Below are 26,763 nucleotides of genomic sequence, written 5' to 3' on the forward strand. Positions count from 1 at the left end.
AGTGCCACTTTTCAGGTGTTACATTACCTCACATAAGGAGAGATAAAGCGCCAACACGATGAAGCTGTGCAATATAGTTATTGGAAATGAATAAGACGTTGAAATGGAAAGAGGTGAGGTGGGTGGAGGTGAATTCAAAGGCTCGTTCAAGGCATAGGGAGTAAAAGAGAAAGGGGTGTTACAAATGCGCGCCTAAAATCAGCCGCATTCGTCACAAACTTTTCTCGAGAAATTTTAATTCGTGCGTGGTACGCTACCGTACGCGTATAGAAGTGGTGCGCTCGCGATCGCCCATTCACGGAAATTGATGAGCAAGGGCTGAAAAAAAAAAAAAAACGTACAACATACGCAAACACAAAGAAACACTCAAATGTAATCACCGTGGAGTGTACCTGCCCGCCCTTCTTCACAATGAGTTTTATTCATGTCAGCCATAGGACAGAAGAGCCAAGCATGTGTCTGACGTGCATGCATGGTCTTAAACGGCAAGTACATGCGCTATCAGACAAGTTTCTCTCACCGCCTGCATGAGCAGGTTCTCTTACCCACTCATGCGTCCTATTTTGTTCGACCTGACTGTGATCGCCTGAGCATTTGGTTGTCATGTGCACTGTGGTGGCGTTTGCCCATTTTTTGCTCTTGTGTGACATCCTTACCTTGTGAAAGAATGCGAAGAAGTGGCTTTTTAAGCTAACGTCTTTAACCGATTCGTGATGCCATGCACAACGACGTAATGGCTTCGCCGTTATAGAGCACCTTTTGCGAAGAGGCTGTTCAGTTTTGTAAACTCGGAGCCCGCGATTCGCTAATTAATCTGCTAAGGCGTAAGCTTTGTTTCTGACTCGCCGGTGTCCGCCTGCTGGCCAACAGATACCTGTAGGACCGGCTAGTCAGGAACGGAACTTGCGTACTGAAGCTTTGGTATGTCAGTGTTCAAAATAAGCATTCTCTTTTTTTTTCCCATTCGCTTTCCATTGGGCTGATATCGATATTTCGTGCAGAAGTTTCCTCCATCTAGGCAAAGAACAACATACGCTTAAAATTGTCATTTTCCTTCTAATATTTATTTTGACCCTGCCTACAAGATCAGTCTACAAACGGTGAAGCGGCTGTGCTAAGAATCCTATGCTGTAGGCGTTAAGCAGATTTCCTCTACGTATAGCTGTGAAATTGCATTGAGTATATAGGAAGTCTATTTCTCTCAACATCTGTGTAGTTGTTTTCTGGCTGAAAGATTCTTACTGTTTTTTTTTGCCTTTCTTTATAACCAGAATACCCTGCCTAATTTCTTACTATTGCGTGGTACATGATCATGCAGTTAACTATTTTTTCGCGACGCTATGCATTATGAGTTGAGTATGTTATTCCCAAATAACAGGAATATATGACCTTGGAGTTAAACGCCGTGAACTTAAGCCATGAAGTAGTTTATAAATGACGTTTCTTCTTTTTTATTCTTATGGTGGGCCTTTTTGCGTACGCGTTCTATTAATCACGGGCAGTAAAGCGGCAGGCAAGGTTGGAGATAGGACGCTGGAGACCCACCAGTCACGCGAAAGGTAGTTTTTTTTTCCGCTGTGCGCTCCCCTATCAAAATGACTATTGAAATGTTGTCATATTGTTGTCCCCCCCCCACTTCTGGAAGGGGGAGGGAGGACCAGTGCCCCCTCCACGTATCTACCGTTTGGGCCCCCCTGGCCACCCTGTAGATATGCCTATGGTTAAAGTTGCGTGAACCGCCATGTATATATATATATATATATATATATATATATATATATATATATATTTCACCCACATCGAAACGCGGCCGCCGCTGCCGGGATTAGATCCCGCACTCGGGCCTAGTAACGTAACGCCCTAGCCACTACGCCACCATGGCGGGTGCGGCTGAAAAAGTGGTGCATAAGGCTTTTAGAGAATGCATTTTGCTTAGTGCTACCCCTTAGCGCACAATAGAAACAAAATAGTTTGGCCAATATCTAAGACATGGTGCTCATATTTTAGATGGATGCAAAGGTCTTTTCTGTGCCATAGACGGGGTGCTGGCCAATGTGCTGGGAATCTGCTTGGCCACCAAGCACAATGTGCGCTGCTATACTTTTCCGGTGACAAATCGTATAGCGCAGAAGCACAGGTAAAATGTTTAAAGGCTGGAACGACAGACCGTGTGCGGTTTGTCATGATGTCGAACTGACAAGCACAAACGGCGATAATTCTGAAATTTTCTGTCCAATAGTTCAGTTCGCGCTGGTTGCTGCACGTATTACTTTATTATTATGTTTTTTTAAATCCACACGATGAAAACTGCGCGCGCACACATAGCGCGACGTTTGCGACGTTTGAATTTTCGCACCATTTCCCGCCCACTCCGTTAGATCTGGCCGTTGCACTACGTTACTGCGATAAAGAAAATAGTTCATCAAAGAAGGCAATCACAAAACTTTAATACAGTGGAAAATTGCAACAATTGTTAAACAATAACATTATAATACAAAATTTGTTAATAATTATTATAATTCAGGTCGGTATAAGCGTGTATTTGTATACGTGTACTTGTATGAATGCGCGTTTGTGCAGTTGACACTTTCGCGCGTGCCAGGAGTTCGTGCGCCCGGTTTGGTTGGCTTGGATAGCTTCCTGTTCTGCGTTCGTTGTGTGCCTCGCTGTTGGAATATTCCTGCTTGTTGCTCGTTTTTTATGGGCTTCTTGTTGCCTCGAAAATCGCCATGATTGCCTCCGACTCAGCCACATCAAAGGTGAGTGAGACTTTCGAATTCTCTTTTTTCGTTCATTGCGAAGCTGTGAACAAAAGCGCGTAACGGCGTACAACGCCTGTTCGTGCCTTCCGCGCGCCTCTATAGTCGTTTCCATTCTTCGTACTATCCTTCCATTGCGAGAATTGTTTGTACAGCACTAGATTTGTGATACTGAACATGGAGTTTTGTCCTATAGTTTATCTTCAGACTGCCTTGTGGCGGCGTAAATCAGCTATGTGGCACCAGCTAAAACAGGACGTGTTGTACAGTACGTCACGATTTTTGGTACGGTGTTCGAGCACCGATTGAGTTAGCCGTATTAATGAGCGCTCGCGCTCTGCAATTTTGATCGAAAACCGTGCGACGTGAAATCATGCGAACTGTATTGTAATCAAAGGCATTTCGTTCGCGCCACGCCATCGTTAGCACGCTAAACAAAAACGCTCTGCCGCGTGGTCTGCACCGGCTTCGACTGACGCCAGCGCTGCCAGCGCCGAGAGGTGTTGGGCGCTGTTGTCGAGATCTCCGTATGTTTACTGCGGGTGACGATAGCCAGAGCGCAGCTCGACTTGACTGGTCCGCTTTCGCTTGTGTATGACCGACGGGGAGAGTGCGCTCACTTGACTGGTCCGTTTCGCTGTCGCGCGCCTTGTCGCTTTGCCGAGCGAGATAAGCGAACCGCAACGTGCTTGCTGAGCTGCGTGAGACTGCAGCACTGCAGCCGCGAGCGAAACGTGGCGAAACGGACCTGTCAAGTGAACCATAGCCTCCTATATTTTTATATAGGAGGCTATGAGTGAACGCACTCTCCTCGCCGGTAAAGGCTCACTCACACTAGGCCCATGCTAGGCCGACGCGACACGGGTTTCGGTCGACTGTTGGCGACAGCGTTTTTTAAAGCGAAGCTTTCTTTGCCTCTTCCTTCGACTTTCCCACATCTGCCGCTGCTGTCCGGCACACGGCGTCGGGTAGGGTGGGGTGGGCGGGTTCGAGTCAGAGAGGAAAGGCGACGCGAGAAACTCGTTTTCACCCCACCGCGTCGAACGTGCATAATGCCCTCGGAGCTCCTTAGGCGTCGCTACATTAGTCTCTTGACAGCTGTAATTATCCGTGACTCCCCGCAGGAGCATTGCAGAAACTGCAGCCATTCCCTTTCTATTAACGTGCGAGTCCATAGGGGACATGTAACTGTAGGGAGGAGTAAGGGAAGAGGCAGTTCCAATGCAAGTGGGGGGGAGGTGTCGTGATAAGGCAAGGAAACCCTACGACAGCGGTTGCGGGGAAACTGGATAAGCTTAAGTTCAAGGTACGTACAATACGCGAATATGTCAAGCGGACAAACTACGCAGGGTGTGCAGAAGCAGAGCGGCATTAATTAAATAAAGCTCACCGTAAGGTCCAGGCGACACTACGGAAGCGGTCGACCGTCAAATCAACACTTCTGTGCCCGCCGCCGTAGCTTTGCGGCTATGGCATTGCTAGAGGTCACGGATTTGATCCCAACCGTGGCAGCCGCATTTCGACGGGAGCAAAATAGAAAACACACGTGCACTTAGATTTTTGGACACGTTAACGGACATCAAGGTGTCAAAATTAATCCGGAGTCCGCCACTACGGCGTGCCTCATAATCCGATTGTGGTTTTGGCACGTGCAGGCCCATAATACAATTCAAGTTTAATACTTATGCCACGGTGGGATGTACCATGTGAGGTAATGACAATGTTCAAGCCTCTCAGAAGTTATGAAATATGGCGCACAGCAACGCCTCAAGCAAACGCCTCCCTGTGTGTTCTGTGTACTACGTAAACAGCAGTGGTGCACGCAAGGTAACGTTTAACATCAACTCACCCCTCTCGTGTTAGACTAAACATTAAAGAAATTAAGCTTTAGCCGTCAACATCACCGCTACTTATCGCCAGTCAAAGCATCCAGCACGGAAAGCTTCGCTTACATCGATTCCCACAGGGCGTGGAATTTGCATAATTTTTCCTTCGTGTCGACGCCTCTGTCACACTGTACCGACGCCGACAATCTGCCGACGGTCGGCGGAGAGCTCGCCATCGGTACGAAGGAAAAAAACGCTGTCGCCGACAGTCGGCAGACCGAAATCAGTGACGGGTCGGCCTAGTGTGAGTGGGCCTTAAGACACCAGCGAAAGACAAGTCGACCAGTCAAACCGAGCTGCGCTCCAGCGTGACGTAGTAATGAACAGGTTACAGAGGTCCCTTCTATAACTAGCGATGTAGAAGGACATGAAACGAGGAAAAGCGGCACGAGAAGGAATAACAATCGATTTAATCAAAGACGGAGGAGACATAATGCTTGGAAAACTGGCGGCTCTTTATACAAGGTGTCTATCGGCTGCAAGATTCCCAGAAAACTGGAAGAATGCAAGCATTATACTGATCCACAAAAAGGGAGACGTTAAAGAATTGAAAAATTATAGGCCAATTAGCTTACTCCCAGTATTATATAAAACATTCACCAGGATAATTTCAAATAGAATAAGGGCAACACTTCAGTCAACCACAGGCGGGCTTCAGGAAGGGATACTCTACAATGGATCACATCCTTGCCATCAATCAGGTAATCGAGAAATCTGCAGAGTACAATCAACCGTACTGTGTGGCTTTCATGGATTAAGACATTTGATTCAGTAGAAATACCAACAGTCATAGAGGCATTACGTAATCAAGGAGTTCAGGAGGCATACGTGAATATCTTAGAAGATATCTACAAAGGTTGCACAGCTACCTTGATTCTCCACAAGTAGAAACATACCTTTAAGGAAAGGGGTCAGACAAGAAGACACAATCTCTCCAATGCCATTCACCGCATGCTTGGAAGAAGTATTCAAGCTATGAAACTGGGAAGGCTTAGGAGTAAGGATCAACGGTAAATATCTCGGCAACCTTAGATTTGCAGATGACATTGGCCTGTTCAGCAACACTGGGACGAGTTACAACAAATGATTGAGGACCTTAACAGAGAGAGTATAAAAGTGGGGTTGAAGATTTATGCAGGAGACAAAGATAACGATCAATAGCCGGGCAAGGGAACAAGAGTTCAGGATCACCAGACAGCCTCTAGAGTCTGTGAAGGTGTACGTTTACCTAGGTCAATTACTCACAGGGGATCCCGATCATGAGAAGGAAATTTAGAGAAGAGTAAAAATGGGTTGGAGCGCATTCGGCAGACATTGTCAGATCCTGACTGGAAGCTTACCGTTATCATTGAAAAGGAAGGTGTACAATCAGTGCATTTTACCAGTGCTGACTTATAGGGCAGAGACTTTGAGGTTGACAAAGAAGCTCGAGAGTAAGTTAAGGACCGCGCAAAGAGCGATGGAACGAAGAATGATAGCCGTAACCACAAGGGAAACCGAAATAGAGCGGTGTGGTTCAAAGAGCAAACGGGAATAGCCGATATTCTAATTGACATTAGGAGAAAAAAGGGAGATGGGCAGGCCATGTAATGCGTAGAACGGATGACCAGTGGACCATTAGACTTACAGAATGGGTGCGAAGAGAAGGGAAGTGCAGTCGAGGGCGGCAGAAAACTAGGTGGGGTGAGCAGGCGCACGGTTGGAATCCGCTGGCGCGTCACAGGGGTATTTGGAAATCGCAAAAAGAGGCCATGAGAGGCCTTCGTCCTGCAGTGGACATAAAAAATGTGCTGATGATATCGTCAGCCGCCGCAAACACCGATATATTATCTCGACAGCAGCGCCGAACACTTCGTGGCGCTGGCGTCAGTCCAAGCCTAAAGCTTTATCCAAGCCGGCCCAGGCCCCGCTGCGGAGCTTACGCGTGCTGACAGCATCACGGCAGTACATGGCGTGTCAGCGGACCTGCCTATCCCACCGGGCGGTGGGATCGGCAGAAATGTATTCTGCTGCGCTGTTCGCTTCAGGATCGAGTGCCCCCGCGTTGCTGCAAGGCAGCTGACACGCCATGCGGTCGACGCTCGCGCGATCGGAAAACATATAGGAGGCTGTGGCGCGATAATAAAGAATTTCAAGGGTGTACGTGCGATTCGATAGGCGAGATAAAATAGGGGTGGTGCTACCGAATGCTGCTACATCATCGGGTTATACGTCTTGCCAATCCCATGTGTTTTGTTTTCCACCATTTCGCCAGCGTTCCACTTTTTTTTTTTTTCGGCTGAAACGGCGGCTCCGTCGAAATGCGTGACGTGTGCAAAACGGCGGGGCGAAAAAAAAAAAAAAAAAAAAAAAAGCTGGCAGTGCTGGCGAACGCGACTCGGATCCACTGGCCTGGATGCTCAGCATCCGATTCAGTGGCATTCTGGGTTTTACTTTATTGGGATAGACCATTCAAAATAATGTAATCGCGTGAAATTTCAGCTTAATTTTGGCACTTCAGTAACTGATTGATTTAACGAAGTTGTAAAATCAGTAAGGGAACGAGATATATATATATATCTGCCGTGTCATACAGCTGTGCTTCCAGCCGACATATATGTGTTATCGACGACAACATACACGTCAAAAATTAGAATATTTTTTTTTTGTGACCATAGAAGTAGATATGTCAAAATGCTATTTTTTTTTCTTGGAATTTGCACCCTATAGAGATAACAGAGTGAAAGGGGAGCGCATCCTTGTGAACTAAATGACGCTTTGCCACAAGCTTGGAACAATGCTTTGGGGGTGAAAAAGTTCTATGAAATGCTTTCTTTGAGAGCAAGCGAAACTTCTGTAGCAGCAGCTAGACGGGGATTAAAAAATGCAACATGGTTGTTTTATATGAAGGAGCTACCATTAAGAAGTGGCCACAACAGTTAAGTAGATGAGCAAAAATAATTTATTTGCCCACTTCACACTGCCAGTGGCAAAAGCAGGCATACTTTAATGTTTTGAATCAGTTATTCATACCCGTCTATTTATGCCAGCGTAATGGTCCATGTAGTTCTTTTGATTGTTACTTTTGGTGCATCTTGGCTTCCCATTTTAATACTGACATCTGTTTTCAGATTCAGAACGAGTCGGGAGACACCATAGCCGGAACGCGAAAGGTGAAGTCCTTGGCCATTCATTGTCTATCGTCACCATGATCAAATGCAGTGATGCTATAAGAATGTATTGCAGGGAGCAGAAGAAAAACATTGCTGATGCAACCGCAAGCATTCCTTCCATTGATGAATTGGTGCACAGTGCCTTCGGTAGCTGAGAGACTTTGAAACTGCGACGGGGCTGGGAGTAAACTTCGGTGTCACTTGCGAACAAATTAAACGTAGAATGAGCCTTTTCAGAGTAGATGCCTGATGTACAAGGGGCATTCAAAAACTTGGTATTATCAGTGCCATAAACTAGGAACAGGTGTACACATTAGGGGTCAGTGGCATAGCCAGAAATTTATTTCAAGGGGGGGGCAGAGTTCTGCGGACAACTACCACTCTTTCAACCTCTCCCTCTCTCTCTTTCCATTAGTACACCACGCAAAGAAACTCCCTGGACAAGAATGCTTTAACGAGGATGCACGTTTTGCAGCCACTTCGCATCAAATTACGCTATCATCCTTGTTACTTTTAAATATGATGATATAAAAAAATTTCTTCAGGAATTGATGCATTTATATAATGTATGTCGATGACCTAGCTGGTACGACTTGGAAAAACAAACAGCGCTAAAAATGGGGCCATACAAAAACAAGACAGCGCACTATCGTGTGTCTTCTCATTTGCACGCTAAACTTGTTGCAGCCCAGGTAACAGTAGAGATCACCATTGTTTTCCAGCCAGACCTAGTGCGTGGTACGGCCATGGCTACGTACGGGAGAAGGCGGGCACTATTTTGCAAGTCGCCGATCATTCAGTTGCGCTTTCGGCGTTGTGGGCTTGCTATATTATTCTAGATTTAAAAATAAACGAACGCAGCTTTGCGCTAAAACTTTGATAGTATCATATGATGCAAGTTTCACTCACTTTGGTGACTTGCTGTCTGACTTGTTTGAAGAGATGTTTGGAAGTAACTTGCAATCATGGTATTGTAGTCATCACGCGACTCATATTGTTATTTGATCACACTCGTGAAGTGATGCGGCAGGCAGTCCGAAGCAGGGCTGCTTGCTGTTTAGAAGCCTTTGTGAAAATTACGGCATCTGTTGTTCACATTTAAATAAGAATCAGTATCTCCGAGAGATTTGAAAGCGTCGTGTCTCCTGACACTCGTCTATTCTGAAAATTGCCGAGACATTTATAAAAAGTTATGATGGACTCTCCGCAGAGCAAGCAGCACGCGTTACCACGTGGTAGGTGAGCCTCAGCTTGGTGATTGGCCACGGCTGCCTGGTGTTGAGCGATGGGGCAGTGACGAGACGCTCTCCCTATGTCCATAATTGTCTGCCAACTTGGTTCTTGACGCCTTTTATGTGCCGCCCCCCCCCCTCCTCGTATCCATCACTCCACTCCCCTTCTTAACATTATTTTCCGTTAGTCACTGTCACACTCAACATTTACCGGTTTGTTAAACGGTGTGGCGGCCGCAAACGTTCCTATGGTATTTCTGTTTTTGCGTAGACTTCGAGGCCATTCTCCTACCTGCCCTCCCACCTGTTTGTTGTGGCGGTTTCTTAGCTTCCCTGGTCCAGTACCCCCATCCTCGATATATTTCGCCGTGCGCAAATCAGAGTTCCTTTAAAGCGAAGCTTTTTCCTTTATTTTTTTTCTTCTCGAAAGTTTACCATTGTCGGGGGTGGTTCAGAGCGTGTATATACATGGTAGGAGCATGGCAGAGAGGAAAGACGCAAGAAACTCGTTTGGACCTTTGCACCGCATCGAATATGCACACTGCCCTCTGGAGCTCTTTGGGCATGGATCGCCACATTAGCCTCGACAGCTGTAAATATCCCTGACCCCCTGCAAAATCACTGCAGAAATTGCAGGGCTTGCCTTTATACTATACCCAAGTCCAGAGGGAAGCTAGATAGAATGGTAGATAAGAGGGAGGAGAGGAGGCAGAGAATGGGTAGAACCGACTGAGTGTAACAGCCTCTCTTCGCTCGCAGTTCCCATACAAAGGGGGCGGGGGAGATAGGGAAAAGGCAACGTGAGAAGGCAAGGAAACGCTACTACAAGACATGACAGCGGTTGTGGGCAAACTGGATAAACTTAAGTTCTAGATATGGTGACATGACAACCCCCTCCGCGCCCTTCAGACTTTACTTTCATCCGTGTCGCTCTTTTGGAGCCCACCTCCTGAAACTGTTCCTTGGGGAAGAGGGTTTCGTCAAAAAATTTAGGGGTGGGTTGCAACCCCCGACCCCCCTTGGCTACGCCAATGTTTGGGGTCAACATGAGTGCGCGTCATTCTAGTTTTAGCAGAATAAATGTACTATGTCGTGCTGCATTGCACCGCTAGATACGTCAAACCAAGAACAGCAGCGTCCATTGAGAAAGTTGAAGAACGAGCAGTGACCTGGGCTTCTGCATATCAAGGGACAAATTCCAAAAAATATTGGTGCCGCGCTGGACGGTGTGCAGTGCCCGTCACAATATATACCGTAGCCAGCTCAGCATGAATCTCCTTGGCATTGTGTCTCTTAAGGTGCAGAAGCCGGACCACCACTCAAACATTTTGGAGGTTGCGGGAGTAGGGGGGGGATGGCAGGGCTCCCCACTGGATCAGCTAATGCATGCCCTCTGCTATACCGGCAATCCTACCTTAATGAGAACCAGTTATGCATGTTAACTATTATTCAGCCAAGTGCATTCCTTGTTTTGTATTAAGGGGACACTATAATGACACTCTAAGTCAATCTAAAACGAGAAAGCATCGTTTTAAATATCTACTTCTGTTATTTCTTGGCAGTAGGTTAATTATTAGAGAAAATGAAGCTCAAAGTTCAATTTTCCGTGCTGGTAACTCATTGTGACATCGTGATTTCAGGTATTTTTACAAACTTGGGTCGTTTTGGTTCAGTGACGCTTTTCTTTCGTTCTTTAGCTTTTTTTTGGAGTACAATGAAAAACACCTTTATTTGTTTGTAAAAAAAAAACATTCGCTGACTAACTGAATTAACAAGCATGGTGTAAGCGCGCACAAGCAAAAATTAACAATCACACTCGATGAGTGCAGACACTTCCTGTCATAATGCTGGTGCGAGCAAGTGCGGCAGTATCACTGAGCGAAGTGACCTCTGTGCGGCCTATCACCTCAACGCAAGAGTGGCTAGAACACTGTGCGCACCGAGATCACTTTCAACATATGGCGTGCGCGACCGTGCAAAGTACGCACTTGTTGGCGGAGTCAAAGCTGCTCCACCTCCCTCCCTGCTTTCCTCCATATATGGCATGCGAGATCGAGCCGCGATCATAGACATTTCAAGTAGAGTGTCCTAGACAATGGTCGAGTGGGCTGAAAGGCGCTATCTCGCTGAGGCGCCGCGTGTGGAAAAATTGTGCGAGGGCGCTGCTAGCGAGCGCGCCCAGTTTTTCTCGCAAAAAGTCTGTGCAGTAAAATTTTTTAATGATTTTACTTGTTTTAGTGTGCCCACGACTCTTGTCGGTCACTATCAACTGGAGTTTTAGCCAGGTGAACTGCAATTTTTAACACTGTTTTCTAAAAGTAGCACATTATTTTTGCCACAGAAGCAGTCTATCTGCAACATGAAGCTACGTAACTTTTTTTATATCGTGTCATTTTATGCATGCTTCTTGTTGGTGGAATATTGATCAGGGACAATGATCAAAGAAAATATATAGTGAAATTAACCAGGTTTATTAAGTACGTGGCGCGAAGAGATGCAGATGACCAATGCACTTCTAGGTAAATCTAAGGGTACACAGACATACATATCCATGAAATATATGCAAGAGAAAAATCATCAAATATTCTAACTGCACTGATTGAAGAAGTGGGGACTCCAGACCGGAATAAGCGTTTCTTTTAAAAGCTGCACAAGCCCTAGGTGAACCAACTGACTTTCCGAGAAAAGGAACCAAGGCAATTATTGGGCGTTAATATGAACAAGAGTGTTAGGGACAAGATATTGCTGATGTACTCAGACTGAATCGGAGAGACTGGGAAGTCTTTACCAAACTAATCTCAGTGGCTTGTCTGGCGATCTCCTTCCAAGTGCCAGCAGGCGAAATGAAGCAGAAACATAGTCTAATCAAATGGTATTTGTCATTCAGATCATATTAGACTTCAGAATGCTCTATTAAAAATTACTGAATAGCCATCCGAGTTCAAGTGTAATGAATAACAGCATTCTTGAAATCTTGAAGGTGAGGGGCCGATGCAAGTGGACTCTTATTCCGCACGATTATGCTGCAGGAGAATCCTGGCTGTTGTGCAGGAGCGCACCAGTTCCTGAGGGAATTAACGCACGGGTGCTAATCGGTTCTGCTGAACAAGTTCCTAGCTGTCATTCCATATAAACGCCCCGTTTTGGGACAGCCTGTAAATCTGCAAACTTGATTCAGGCAAGGAAAAAAATTTTTTTTTTACAATACAATCTCACGATGTCTGCAACCCATTAAAACTGGGTGCCCAATGTGGTACCACACTTCTTTAACGAACACAGCAGATCTACAAATATATCTACATGTATGTGGGGCATGCCATTCCTTTAATTGCTTCGTTATTGTCCTCATGATAGTGCACCGGATAACTGAAAGCAGCCATTTATAATCCAGAAGCTGCTTAGTTGAGCGGATGTACAGTCGGGAACGGCATTACATTTAGGTATGAAATGCAAGTGTAACATTTTTCTCAGAAATCAGACTTGATAATTTCTTTCGTTTACACCCCTAGAAAAAAGCCAAAGGACGGAGCAACATTTTTTTTTCTTGTTTTCCAAAGATAGTACAATGCCAGGCCAGCCCGCGGTGGAGTATGCCATTTAGGGGCCCACATACACAGCTCCGCTGGTCATCCTTCTTCACAGAGTAGAAGGGCGCAGAGTTTTCTTTTGTTCTTGTTATTAAGCATGCGCCAAATATTAGCATATATAATAGCTACCTAAAACTGTTTTCGGCCACCGAGTGCCAGCCACAATAGAAGAACACGTGCCAATTAGATCTCCGTGTTCTCTTATGCAAGGAAGACGGAAACATGAATGGAATGTTGCACTGAAGTTTTTTTTCTATAAGAATGCTTCCCGTAAGTCTGAGTACAGGGCGCCGGATGGGGCTGATATGTTTGATTTGTTTGAAGTGGCAAGCAGGAAGCTCGCGTTTCTTCTGTCTGCATATTGCAACGCTTACTGATAAAAAACTATGCGCAAAAATACATATGAGAGATACATACTGCTCGAACAACAAGAAAAATATGGTGTCCAAAGGGAACCATAATAGAATGAAAGCTGACACTGCAGCCACAATGCATGCACAGTCACCGAGTGGCATTAGAAATAAATGAAATGAAGAGAAAGAAAGGCATCTATTCCAGAGGCATAAATACATGCTATATCCAATTATGAACGCCATTTGAGCGGTCTGATCATAAACAGCAGCGTGCGAAGCAGTACGAACAACCCTGCCAAGCAGAATAACCAGCAGCGTGACCTTGACGCAGCCCAATCCACTTCGATCGCAGTACCGCCACAGTATCTTTCGTCGTCGCGTGCCTCACTACAAAGCATGCGCTGCCCCAGCCGCTCGTTCCACTCAGCCGTATTCTAGTGCACTCTAATTTTAACAAGAGCCGACACTCCCACAGAGCCCAGTGGGCGAATCGACTGTGACGCACCATGTGGATGGGATTAACTTTTAACCACACTCCCAATTTCGGTTTTGAGCGCGCGCTGTTTGAATGTCAACGCCAGGTGGCACACTCCTTGTTGGCTCCGCCGTGCGCGTGCTGCTTAGCGCAGGAAGCAGCATTCGGAAGGTATGAAAATATACGGAAATGCAGCTGTCCAACAACGGTTGCCCAACTGCCATTCCACAAAACAGGCGCTAGGTAACCGTTCAATTGAATATTTATTTCACTTGCTAAAATACAAGAACATTGACACAGTATACAGTCGCCACATGCCACACTTTGGTGCATTATAAGAAAGCCGATAGATACTGACATAACCTGAGGCAGTGAGTGCAATACAGAAACTTGCAGGGAAAACACAATGTTTCACTTTGTAAACATGCAAAACTTAACAGATTTTGTGCACTGCAAGCAACCTGAAAGACTGACAAAACACCACAAGGCAATCAACAATGACTGAAATAACACCATTAGGCAATGAAAACACACAACCTGGTCGAGCTTGGCAGACTTCACAAAACATGCTTTATGCAAGGAAAAAATTTACACGAGTGGACATTTGAGAGTAGACTTGTGCCACTGACGGCACAAGACTATTTTTGTCTAGGCATATTTGACATTTCACGACTGCTACTGCTCCTGCGTTTACAACCTATAACTCGCGAGGTCCATTTAATCGCATTGCTTTGCACTTAAAGGGACACTAAAGGCAAATACTGAGTCAAGCTAAAGTGATAGATTAGTGCTCGAGAATCTCTAAGGCGTCAATATTATCGCGAACAGAGGCTTAATAATAGAGAAATTGAGGCAAATGCAGGACATGATTAGAGACTCCCCCAGTACATTCAAGCACTTGCCCGATGACAACAGCACTCCTCAGTTAAATTCTGTCACTAGTGCTCAACTACTCGTTGCAAGAAACATTCTTTAATTGTATCATAAGAACAAATAAAATGCTACTTGTCCAATTCTATTTCAATTTTAGAAAAAAGAACTCATTGAGATTGCCGTTGACAATGATGCACACAATCGAAAGGTTTCGTTTGCACTCGACTGTGCGCCGCCCACGTTTCAAGTTTCAGCACTTTCCTGATCGCGTTGTGCTGCGCTGGTTTTGCTGCCTCGCAAAACTCAAAAACTGCAAGTAGCAGAGAATTCAACTTCTATGTGATGTTGCGAGATCGATATCCGAACGCTCCACACCACTTGACCAAAAAGCAGCTGCAGCGGCGAATCCACCGCTCTGGATGGGTGGATGTTATGAGCGTCCCCTTTGGAATGGGGCGATGGATTGCGCCACCAAGCTCTTGCTATTATACTGCCCAATGTCCTACCTAGGTCAAACAAAAAAAGAAACACTAAGAACTACCACACCCAAATTTTCTGATCCCCTATTGCGAACTGTGCTTTTGTACGTCTCCATCTTTTGTCGTTTCCCTAGTCTTCTACCAATCGCCTCTTACTAATGCCTATTGCGCACATGTTTACCACTGCTCCCTCTGAACCCAAGGGCTTCAAGGAGGCGAGTGGTGCCAAGAGATAGACCGCTGGGTAGAAGTCTTCACATTCTAATAAAACATGCTCCTTAGTTTCCCTAGCTTTACCGCAGCAAGCACATGCTTCTTCCTTCTTATATCTCGCTTTATAGGTGTGTGTTCTAAGGTATCCCGATCTCGCTTCGAAAAGTGATGAGCTTCCCTTTAAGTTATCATAAATGGTTTCTTTCCTGATTTCGTTTTTTCCTCTTAAGTAGTTACTCATGGCAGGTTTCTTTTCCATTGCCGCCACCCGAGATTATTTCAGCCTCTCCGACTTTCCGCTTGACCTTCTTTGTTATTGTGTTGCCCACCCTACAGGCTACTTGCTGGTAAGCTTCATAGTTCTTTTCCTCCACTGTGAATCAATGTTTTTCTGTACAGATACCTGAACATTCTCCCAGCCCATTTACTTTCTTCCTTATTCCTCAGTCATTCTTCATACTCAATTTTACTGCGAGCTTCCCTCACTTCAAAACTAGTCCAGCCCATATCTCCCTGCACAGCTTCATTTGTAGTCTTCCCGTGAGCGCCCAATGTGAGGCTACCCACTGACCTTCGGTTCCCATCAAGTCCCGATTGTACCCCTGATTTAAAGCAAACAACCGCATTTCTAAAAGCAAGTCCTGCAACCATTACACCTTTCAACATACCTCGGAGGACCTCGTACCTATTGTATCTCCATAGTGCTCTGTGCTTCATTATGGCTGAATTTCTCTTCCCCTTCACTGTTATTGTTTTTTCCTGTGTTTCCATTTATCTATTGCCTTCGTTTATCCATATACCAAGGTATTTATATTTCGTTACTATTTCCTGGCCCTGTATCTCCACTGTCTGTTCACTGTTTTCACTGAATACCATAACACCTGATTTTCTAACACTAAATTTCAAACCTAAATTGTTGCCTTCCTGTCCATAGATTGCCAGACATTGCAAATCACTTTGTTAGCTAGCAACACAATGTCGTCCGCATAAAATAAACCTGGGAGCTGCTGCTTACTACTGTACCCACCTGTTTGCATGAGATTAAACCCAATATTACTTCCTTCTAGCTCTCTGTCTTGACTCGGTACCGCCATCTGTCAGGTGCCGTTTTACTCACCGATGGCAGGCAGCAAAGGGAGGTGATGGCGTGTACAACGTCACCACTCTGCAGAAGATTTGAACTTCGTAAAAGGCATTCGGACCCTTCAGATGCAATGTTTTTGTAAACTAAGTCTTGGCATGAAACAAGCGTTGCGAGGTTTCTGGAATCTTATTAATCAGTCCACGCCAAATTTGTATTAGCCTTTAGTGTCCCTTTAAATCTGTACCCATCCCCCCCAGGCACTAGGTGAAGGTAAAAAGAAAACAGTTGTTTTAAATCTGCTGCAGGTGCCTTGGTTGCAATCAATAGCATTTTAAAGGACCAAAGGACCTTGCACCTCAGGAGGGAACCACCACCCTACCACCACACAGCTGTAATGCATAAATAGTAGGACCCTGCCGAATTGCTATTCAATGTGAACAAGGGAGCAGTAACAGACTTGAAACAGCAATTATAAGATAAACGGCAATTATATGTTCACCGGTTTAAGCGAAGTCTTGTTTTTTTTTTTAAAGCTGCACGCCAGAAACAAATGAGTGAAACCTAACTTATATCTAAATTACAGCTCGCAAATCAGACACGGCAACACAAACGTCTCCGGCAATACATTTTCACAAACCTCTGCCGACATTCAATGGAAAAAAATTCCATGTACCCAACGCAAGACACACAGACTCAAAACATGACACTTGCAAGATGCGCAGTAGCCTCAATCATGGCAAGGAAGTGGGTATCGCATATAGAGTTTATGAACAAAAGCAAATACCCTTTGTGATGGTACAGTCAGATTCCCAAACCATTTGCACCGTACATGATATGCCTTTAGCATGGCGAAATACTGCTGTGCACCACTGTGTATTTCCGTTACCTTGCAACAAGCGTCAACAAGTACAACCTTCGACAGACTTTGCAAGAAAGACTTGTCAAAAAGCCTACCACGTAATAAGCAGTGAATTCAATTATATGGGATTGTATATCGGTGGCAAGTTCCGTAATGTCTCAAAGAGATGGAAAGTCCTCAGGCTTAGTAGATTCTACTATGCCAAACAGATGCAGTGTTCACAAAGAATGGCAATTAACACTTTCCGAAGGAGTGCAGATCTATCATCTTCTACATTACCTTGCTCAGAGAGTTTAAAGGCTTTTTGAATGCAAATCTGCTTCAAACCAGAAATGAATTTAGTGACATTTGTGTTGGTGCTACAGCCTTGCTTTTGCCTAATGTGCCCAAACATGTTCTCCAGGGGATCCTGCAGGAGCGGACGAGTTAGCAAGTACAAGAAACTAATTTGTTGAGAGATCTTCCCAAAGATGGAGAACTACCTGAATGGTGATCTCACACCCAGTGACTGTTCGTGGCTGATGCCTACCAGAAAACTTCGACTTAATCAACAGCAGCCGATTTTGATCCTTTTAAATGGCATATTGCTTTAGTGGCATACCCAACGCCCCCCTCCACCACTACCACACACTGGAAATGCATGAATAGTTGGACCCTGCCGAATTGATATTCATTGTGAACAACGGACCAGTAGCAGACCCAAAACGGCAATTATATGTTCAATGGTTTAAAGGAAGTTCTGCATTAACTAACTTTTTTCAAGCTGCATGCCAGAAACAGATGAGTGAAGCCGAATTTTATCGAAATTACGATTCCCAAATCGGCCATGACAACACAAACGTATCTGGCAATATATTTTCACAAACTTCTGCTGGCATTCAATGGAACAAAATTCCATGTCCCCAACGCGAGACCGACTCAAGATATTACAGACACTCGCAAGATGCGATTTAGCCTCAATCATGGCAAGGAAGTGGGTCTAGAGTTCTTGAACAAAAGCAAAAACCCATTGCGATGGCACAGTTAGATTCCCGAACAGTTTGCTTGGTACGTGATAAGCTTTTAGCATTGTAAAGTAATGGTGTTCACCATTCAGAGTTTACACCTTGCAACAACTGTTGGCAAGTACACTGTTCGAAAACGCAAGAAACACTTTCACCAAAAGGCCTGCCATGTAATAAGATTCATTGCTAATATAGGACTGAATGTCTGCTGCAAGTTCTGAAATATCTTCAAGGGATGGAAAGTCATCAGGCCTATTCAATTCGGCTACGTCGACCAGAGATATGCTATTCAGAGGGAATGGCAACACTTTGCGAAGGAGTTCAGATCTATCATTTTCTACCTGCTCAGAGTTAGAATGCTTTCCAAATGCAAATATGCTTAAAACCAAAATTGAGAGACATATGGGTTAGTATTACATCCTTGTTTCCATCTAATGTGCCCAAACATGTTCTCTAGTGGATCCTGCTGGAGCCAACGAGTTAGTGGTAGGTGAAGTAATTTAGAGATCTTTCCCAAATGGATGACTGCCCGAATTGTGATCTGCCAGCCAACGACTGTTCGTGGCTGACGTTTGCCAGAAAATTTCCAAGATGAGATTCACGGAAGCAGCCATTCTTGAAATTTAATTAGTAATTCATTTTGGCCCTTTTTAATTGCGCATCTGCATTTTGAACATTTCTTTAGAGGCTGGAGCTGTTGAACAGCTTACCCTTATGCTCACAAAAATTCGCTGAAGCAACCTCATTTACATAACCTTATGCCATAATTGCAATGCTGATAAACTCGGCACTTGTGTAGCTCTACTGAACTTTATGAAAATGACTTCAGCTAGACGTGCCACTCTGTTAGCTTTGGAGCCAATTTTAATCTTAATTCATGCGTGGATTTGTAGAGGCATTCAATGTGCAACCAATTCACAACCTCGTTCCCAATGAGCAACTTATCTTATGAGCTTGGATACTATTGCAAGTGTTGTTAATCAGATGAGGCACATCAAAGATAAGACTCGCTCACCCAGAACTTCAAAAAACGGTTTAATAGTGGTGCCCAATTGGTGAGCTAGGCGCACATTTGACTAGACATTTGACGTACCTTAAGTCACAAATTACTACTTTGACAATAATTCTGATGGCATTAAGTTGCTCAGTAATCGAGATGAGCAACTTAAACATAGCACTTGCCACTGTCAGTACGTGTCCTATTGTAAACGTGAGTGGCTGAACCCACCTCTTAGAAATGCCAGACAGAAGCAAAACCATGTAAGCAATACTCGACGACCGTTCCATGCCATCGTCATAGCATCATGGATATAGCTTGACCTGCATCGTAAGTTTTCTTTAAAGCTATTTAACCAAACAAGAGGGTGCACATTCGATCGCGTGTTTTCCATGCGCGAGTGCTAGCTGAAATACTCTCGATAATTCTGGGAATCATGCCTAGTGACATTCTAACGTTACTCAACCACAGTCTCGGAGAACGCTGTGTAAGCAGAGAGAAAACTGGTGTAAAAAAACAGTACACTCGTTGTCCACGAAAGTTCAAATGAAAACCAAACTTCTTGAGCCAGACAAGGGAACCGCTTGCCTTTGCCCCTCTGCTGGAACTGCACGTACACCAAAGTTTAAAAGCCTCCTCTGTCATACATGGATGCATAATGCGTAGTGCCTTTTAAATGGATGGCGGTAGCTTGCGCTGGTTCTTCTGCTACCGCGTGGTCAGCTGGCAGCTTGCTACCTTAGACTGCTGTCGTCGGACGGTCCTCCTAAATTTCTTTGACGGAGAGCCCCTTGCTGCACTGTTGCAAGCAAATGTAACAGAAAAAAAATATACATGTATTAATAAAGCTACATGTACAACAAGGGCTTGATACAACACTAATTTATTGGTTACCTTATGCAATAAGAGACTGCAAAACACTAACATACATTTGAACAATTAGAATCGTTATAATTAACAGACAGTACTCCTAAATAGAGCCACCATGATCACAAAGCTGTAGTGTTTCAGTATAAAAAATGAGTTACGATAACACTGGGCGTCAGAGGAAGCGTAACTAAGATTCATTACACGCGAAACTGCGTCACAACGCCGTGTGTGGCAAGCGTGCCTCAAAAGTATCCCCAAGAAGTAACGAAATTTATTACAATACTATTGGGGTCAGAGAACGCGTCACGAACTTGCCCAGTAAGATTCAGTAGACGCTAAAATGAGCAACAGGCCGAGCTGCTTTTCACTGCCTCACGACGCCGGGTGCCGCCACCATACTTCAAAAGTACCCCAAAAAAGTTACGCAATTAATTAAAATAACGTTGAGGTAAGAGAAAGCGTCACGAACTTGTCTCAGTAAGATTCAATACACGCGAAACTAACTGCGTCACACGGCCGAGCTGCTTTTCGCTAACTGCGTCACAATGCCGGGTGCGGCGAGCGTGCTCAACTACTACCGAAATGAGCTACAGTAATGTTGGGACACATAGAAAGCGTCGCAAAGGCCTCCCAGTACGAGTCAATAACTCAAATTAACTATGCCCGGACGGCCGAGCCGTTTTTCGCTAAATGCGTCACGTTTCGGTTCCGTGCGGTAAGCATTTCTCACCTTGCCGTAGTCTACTAGTGCAGTGGTGCCGTGTCGAAGAGCAGCACGCAAGATTACGCCGCGCCGAGAGCTCCACAAACCAGACTACACCTACAAAAAAAAAAAAAGACGGGTCGCCGAACAGGCGAACGTTCGCATGCACTGCATAGGTGCACTGCTGGCCTTGCCCACTTCTGTGGCGTGTCTGGCGCATGACGATACATGACGCATGACGAGGTTTTGTGCGCATGATCTGGCTCATCCGGCGTGCCGTTAGCTTGTTGCTAGGTGACGCAGGAAAAATAAGTCGCAAAGTATAAGTTCATTCATACGCAGAATGTTTTAGTTGTAGCGGGAAAGAATAAAAAAGTTAAAGCGTTGTCTGTAAGCTCCTTTCGCATTCTTTTTTTTTTTTTCCGATGCTCGCGTCAGCTAACGGATGGGACGAGCACTATGCGCGACTTGTTTCCTGTTAGTACAGTGGCTAGAATGTACTGTTAGCGTATTACTAGTACTGCTAGCGTACTGTTAGTGTCGCCTCTTGTTGAATTTCTGTACTTCGTTTTTTTTGTGGGCGCCACCATATTGCTTCGCAGTGTCGCCATCTATGAGCAGTCGGCATGAGCCTTGAATACAACGAAATGGACCGACCAGACGGATTCACAGACTGTGATAAAACTGTGTTTTAGGTTCTTTCGCTCCTTAGTTCTACGCCTTACTTTCCTTCCTTTTCATGCTTTCAACATCTCCTGTGGCGTTGACATCTGTGGCCTGCCCTGAGCAAAAAGGGATCAGGACCACTTGCTGGCTTGGGCGAGCGCTCCGTTTTGCTGGTTTCGGGTGTTTGTTCTCGCGTTCGTGCGGTCTATTTAGTATGACGTGGCGCCTTATATGCGGAAAACGGTTCAATAAGATGTACTGAAGTGGTTTAAGTCGGTATGGCCGGACTTTCTGCTGGCGTGGAGGCGGACGAAGCACGCAGCGCGATGTGTGCGCGCATGTTTGAGCCTACAATCATCCTCGGAGATCAATTGTCTATTTCTGAATGTTACATTCACTAATGTGACCTTATTGCAGTTTTATCCTCCAGTTGTACGCTGTGGTTTAAGAGCAATGAAACATACGCGACGATCATAACAGCGTGGATACCGTTCTGCTACGATAGGAGCTGTGCTGTTATACTTTGAGAAGCGTTCAAACTGTTAGCTGCAGATTACATTGCGTGACTTCTTGGTTTGGTGGATGAGGTTTTCACCCAGGAATAAGATAGTTTTGGTTAGTAATAACAAACAGCGTATCTTACAGTGTGAACTAGTCCAGCAAAGCGTCCGTTTACGAACTGCGCAAGCATACTAAGCAGTGGTAGGTGCTGGATTAAACATATCTTTGTTCTGTATAGACCTCAGACTCTGCCCAGGCGGCGCTGTGGAAAAACCCGCTACCAGCGCCCCCATCGCAGCCTTGGCGCTAACTGAGTAGTGCAAGGAGAGCTGTCCGCAAGCGAAGGTGCATAGGCCACAATGGGCCCTTCTCTTTCGTTTGTGTTGAGGCCCGGTTTCCTGAAAATCAAGGACCTGGAAAGCTTCTTCTGCCCATCCACGCTTCGGAAAGGAAGCTCAGCAGGGCGAAGTGCGTGTACAATATAAAATAAAGTCTCAAGTGTTATTTCGGCGTGCTGCAACTCGCAAATACAGAGAGCATCAGGTTTGTCTGTATATCAGCATAAAAATCTAAGCATTTCAAATTGGTTCACATTGAATATTTGAAAAACACAGTCGAGCAGGCTCAGCACATTGCGAAGCGTGCTTTCTGTATCGGCGCAGGACTTACAAAATACCGAAAGTGGAAATGAGCTCGCGATACAACGATGCTCTAGAACAGGATTTTGAATTCATAAACGAACCAAAATGCTTGGTTAAGCTGACCTGCCAATTCTCTCCGTTGCACTTGTTGAGTCAAGCGGAGGCGGACGTCTGTTAAAAGGTGGAGATATCGATGGCACATAAGCAGGATGGTTCACAACGTTGTTGTTTCTGTTACTAACGAAGTGGCGGCTGCAGATTCTTGAGTTTTCGCTTGGCTACCATTGTCCTCCGTCAGGGCTACGCAACACAATTACAGAAGAAAAAAATTGTCGCACTTTCTCATGCGAGCCGCTGTGTTGTGGGGAATGCAAGTAATCCGATTACCCAACAGGTTGAACGGCCCGTATCCAGCGCTCTCGCCATTCCCCTTAATACGATCGCGATAGAAATCGGTAAAACTGAACGTTGTTATTCCGTCCTTCACGTTCATGGCAATTTACAACACAACAGTAACGTATATTGCGGCCTTTCTTCGTAGCGCGCGGAGCTATCGCGGTTGCCTTCGTTTCCGCCATCAGTCTGAAGAGTGAGCCAGCAAGCGCTTTACGGCAGTTCAGCGGCGCGTCCGACTAGCGTAGAAATTCATAGCTGTCTGTCTGGGTGTTAAATGCGCAAAACACTCGCAATATGGACCAAAATCTAGTTAAATCGTTGTTTCGCAGTCGCTAGCTGCATAGGCAACTTAGCAAGGGAGTCGGGCTTCGCACTACTCAATTACTGCCTCTTCGCAACGGCAGGTGGCGCTACGCGTCTTGCAAAACTCCATAGTCTGACGTCCATAGCGCTTGGTCCAAGCATGCGGCATCAGCGATTACAGATCTGCAAACGTTGTGCGGCGTGACTAAGCGAAGTCGTACTGCGGCGTTAGCCTGTTTTCTTTTTCGAGAAAGAGGATGATCACGGAGCTTTTTTTTTTCGGTTGTTTTCATTCCGTTCTCTACGACGTACTCGCACGTATTACGGCAATTTTCGCGACCGTATTACGGTCGCGAAATGTGCAGTTGCTGCCCGACAGCTGTCGGAGTACAAAGCCGCTCCCTCTCTCATCCCCCCACGACTTTTCGCGCGACGGAAAACGGCGCGTTTGCTCTCCGCTTTCGTTCGCGCGCGCCAGATTGAGCCGCGATCGCTGGCTTCCCTCGCGTGCTTTCACTCGCGCATACAGCATGCGATGCGCGGCGACGGTGTTATCGCCCCTATACATTATACGGAACATCACGGCGACGGCAAAAATGCGTCTGGATTGACCATATAATTGCTATCGCAATAAAATTAGCTACACCTGAGCAGACGCCATCAAACTTCATGATGTCAGAGCAAGCTGGTGCGGAAACTTCAAGGCAGCAGTACCACCAATCTTTTCTCTTGCCTCTTCCACAATTTACTCAGTCACGGTATGAGTGAATCGTTTTGTATAGTAGGAAGGTCATTCACAAATACATCTGAAATTATTTTCTCTTGAGTTCAGTTGCCGTGGTTGCTAAGTGGCTTTGGCATTACTCTGCTAAGCATGAGGTCACTGGATCAAATCACCGCATCTTGATGGAGGTGAAATGCAAAACTACCCATGTATCGTTCAACTGCAGGTGGTCAAAATCAAGTTCCCCACTATGGCGTGCCTCAAAATCAGATTGTGGGTTTTGGCACGTAACACCCCAGAATTTAATTTAATTTCTCTTTAGTGCTCAATTCTTTAAAGGGACACTAAAGTGAAAAATGATTTCTTCTACATCAGTAAATTACCGTTCTGCAACACCAAAAACACCACTCTTACAACCATAAGACGTTTGGTAAGCCAGAAAAAGCGCAAGAACGAAATACGGGTGGCGACGCCTACTTAAGTTCCCGCTCCTAGGGGCTGTGACGTCTTGGATTTTGATGGCATCTTCTAGGGCCTACTAATTATATATAGCGGTGCAGATTGGCTACATTATGTTCTAAAGGAACCAAATATTAAACATGGCAAGTTTCGGGAACCTTTATTCAGCCAACGCGGCCCAAATGCGAAAACATACTTTGGGATCCCTGACGTCACGCTGACGTGCCAGCACTGGGCTTGTGGCGCGAAATTCAAATACTGATACTTGGACCTTCATTTTCTCATCTAATAATCAAACAATTTTTTTGAAATGACTGCCTGCAGGGTTCTCAAACAATTCTTCATTAGTCTAAACTTATTTATTGTTTCCCTTTAGTGTCCCTTTAAGCTGTAGCATTCATTATCGATTCTTTAAGCTGTAGTATTCATTATCTCTGCAAAAACTTGTGCTCAGAGTATTCTCCATAAAGGTTTAGTAAACATAGTAGATATAGGTGTCTACTTATAATTATAATTAGTGGTAATACATGATGAGCATTCTTATGATGGTGCAACTAACGAGACAAGACAGAATTATGATACATTTTCTGAGGGCAGGATGACACGCATCGAGGAAACGACCAAGTGTCCCTTTAGGTCCGTGACGTGGAAATGGACTAATCGCAAGTTGATGGCTTCTTCTCAAAGTTGTATTTGTCCACAAACTTCTGAGTCCGCTCTGTAATCTTAGGCAGCCTGTGCTTTGAGAGTCAATTAATTTAATTGATGAGGTGGTGGGTGGCGCGCGCCGTCTCTGTGGCTTATGTACACTTCATACAGCAGAGCGGAATCTTGCAGATTCTGGAGCACAGCAAGCGAATCTTATGTGTAGTGGTAGTCACATTAACATCGACAGTCATCTTCCTCTTCGAGGTCCTACTGCTGCTTGCCAACACATGCAGCAGCAGTTGCCCCAGATGACGTCAAAGAGGTTCATTGAAGAGTGGCGCATACCCAGGGTCACGTACTCGGTGACCTAAACTGGTCCTATGCTTTATTTTGAACCTACTTCCCTCAACATAGCAGCCCGATACTCTACCCTTTAGACCATGGATTCCCACCAGTGACGAAAATGGGCAGAAAAATAGTTACAGACAGACACCCGAAAGTATGTGAAATATCCAAAGAATGCTAATAACATTAAATAATCCAGGTTGTTCTGGTTACTTTAGTTTACTTACTATTTTTCTTGTTTGTGCTGGATAAATCTTTGTTTTTCTGAAGCACTTGGCATCCAAACAGCATAAGAAGCTATGAAAATAGTCAAGTAAGATTAGCATTCTAGATCTGCAACAGGCACTATTGTTGTGATTTATTTGCAGTGTGGCTGTTGTGTAATTGTGCTTAAAAGGATTAAAACTGCCTTGCTAACATTTACTGGATCGTGCAGGTTCACATAGGTTGGAGGAGTGTGCATTGAGGAGGTTATCCTGGCACAGCTTGGTTATCCTGTCATGGTGGACCAGGAAAGCTTGCAAGGGCCTTGCTTCACTGTATGTTCACAGAGGAGGAGCTCACAGCCCATTTACTCTTTGGAAATAACGACACTAAGGGGCAAAAAGAAGCTCGTGACCCCATCAGGGTCAACGCTTCTATAGGTAAGTAACGTGCATCCTTCCCTGTTACATTTTTGCATTCACATTTTGTATCTTAAATTACCAACTTGCCATTAGCATAACAAATGACTTTCAAGTAGCCTGTGTCTGCAACTGTGTGCTACAGTAGCCTATCATTTGGAATGACTGTTCATGTGGTCCTAAATGCCTAACGCCTCCATATTCAAATGCTTCTAAATTTTAAAAGCTGCCTGAACTGCCAGAAGTTTTTGGTAGCTCTGCCACATAAAATGAGGTGCATTTGTGCATTAGTAGGGCTACTTGGCTGTCATTGCAACGAATAGTTGTCTGTGAAGTGCCCTACCAATCCAGTGGCATGGAGGACATGCTTAAGTAGCCTGAAAGTGTTATTATAATACAGGAATTGTGGGGAAGCTATGCTCAAGTGCAGTTACTGCGCAACTCGAGGGACAGCACTTCCGCCAAATTTCAGCAATCAAAATGGCCCTCTAGATTCTCTAACGCAAAAAAAGTGGTTTCACCAATTTTAACCCATCACATAGAAATAAAGTTGAACCTGTATTGAAGGAGGTCCATGTGATGCTAGAGAGCACCCTTCAGCAGAGCATTTTTGTTAGGTTGTTTCAATCAAAGCAACAATAGAGACAGGATTGCTAGCGTCACTGTCAACAATACTATGTTTAGCAAATGCTTATTCATTCTGAGCACCTAACCCATTTATTAACATGCACGTTATCACTTTATTCTAAGATATGGCAAAAAAAAAAAACATTTGTGTGCTTTTCCCCACATGTTTAAATAAATTGAGCAGCACTGAATAGGCCTTTGGTGACTACTGCCTAAAGCTTCTTACAGACCATAAGAAAATGTCCACAACTCCCATTCTGAAATTGTTGGAAGTGCCTCCTGCTTCCTCACTTCAAGTGAGAGA

The 26,763-nt window shown here is 45.0% G+C and overlaps 2 protein-coding genes and 1 long non-coding RNA gene across 6 annotated transcripts in view; 2 read left to right on the forward strand and 1 right to left on the reverse strand.

Annotated features, from left to right (window-relative positions):
- The window catches only part of LOC126516889 (uncharacterized), a 63,449-nt gene extending 55,656 nt beyond the window's left edge, over nt 1–7,793 (reverse strand). For both annotated transcript variants that reach the window (XR_008609407.2, XR_008609408.1), the window contains exon 1: nt 6,273–7,793. The gene's annotated coding sequence lies outside the window, so the exon portion shown is untranslated. The remainder of the gene's footprint in view (nt 1–6,272) is intronic.
- Nucleotides 1–26,763, forward strand: part of LOC126516776 (solute carrier family 22 member 6-A-like) — a 101,575-nt gene that overhangs the window by 17,624 nt on the left and 57,188 nt on the right. Inside the window, exon 1 of one of the 3 annotated variants that reach the window (XM_055063802.2) lies at nt 25,646–25,853. The exons of the other annotated variants lie outside the window; for them this stretch is intronic. Coding sequence (XP_054919777.1) covers nt 25,751–25,853 — 103 coding nt within the window. The 5' untranslated portion in view covers nt 25,646–25,750. Of the gene's footprint in view, nt 1–25,645; nt 25,854–26,763 lie in introns of those variants that run through there. 3 annotated transcript variants of the gene reach the window in all.
- Nucleotides 2,435–8,337, forward strand: LOC140214496 (uncharacterized). The gene is made up of 3 exons (XR_011891432.1): nt 2,435–2,759; nt 7,756–7,797; nt 8,213–8,337. It is a non-coding gene; the product is annotated as an uncharacterized lncRNA (long non-coding RNA).

Source organism: Dermacentor andersoni, chromosome 1, assembly GCF_023375885.2.
Source record: "Dermacentor andersoni chromosome 1, qqDerAnde1_hic_scaffold, whole genome shotgun sequence".
Taxonomy (NCBI): Eukaryota; Metazoa; Arthropoda; class Arachnida; order Ixodida; family Ixodidae; genus Dermacentor; species Dermacentor andersoni.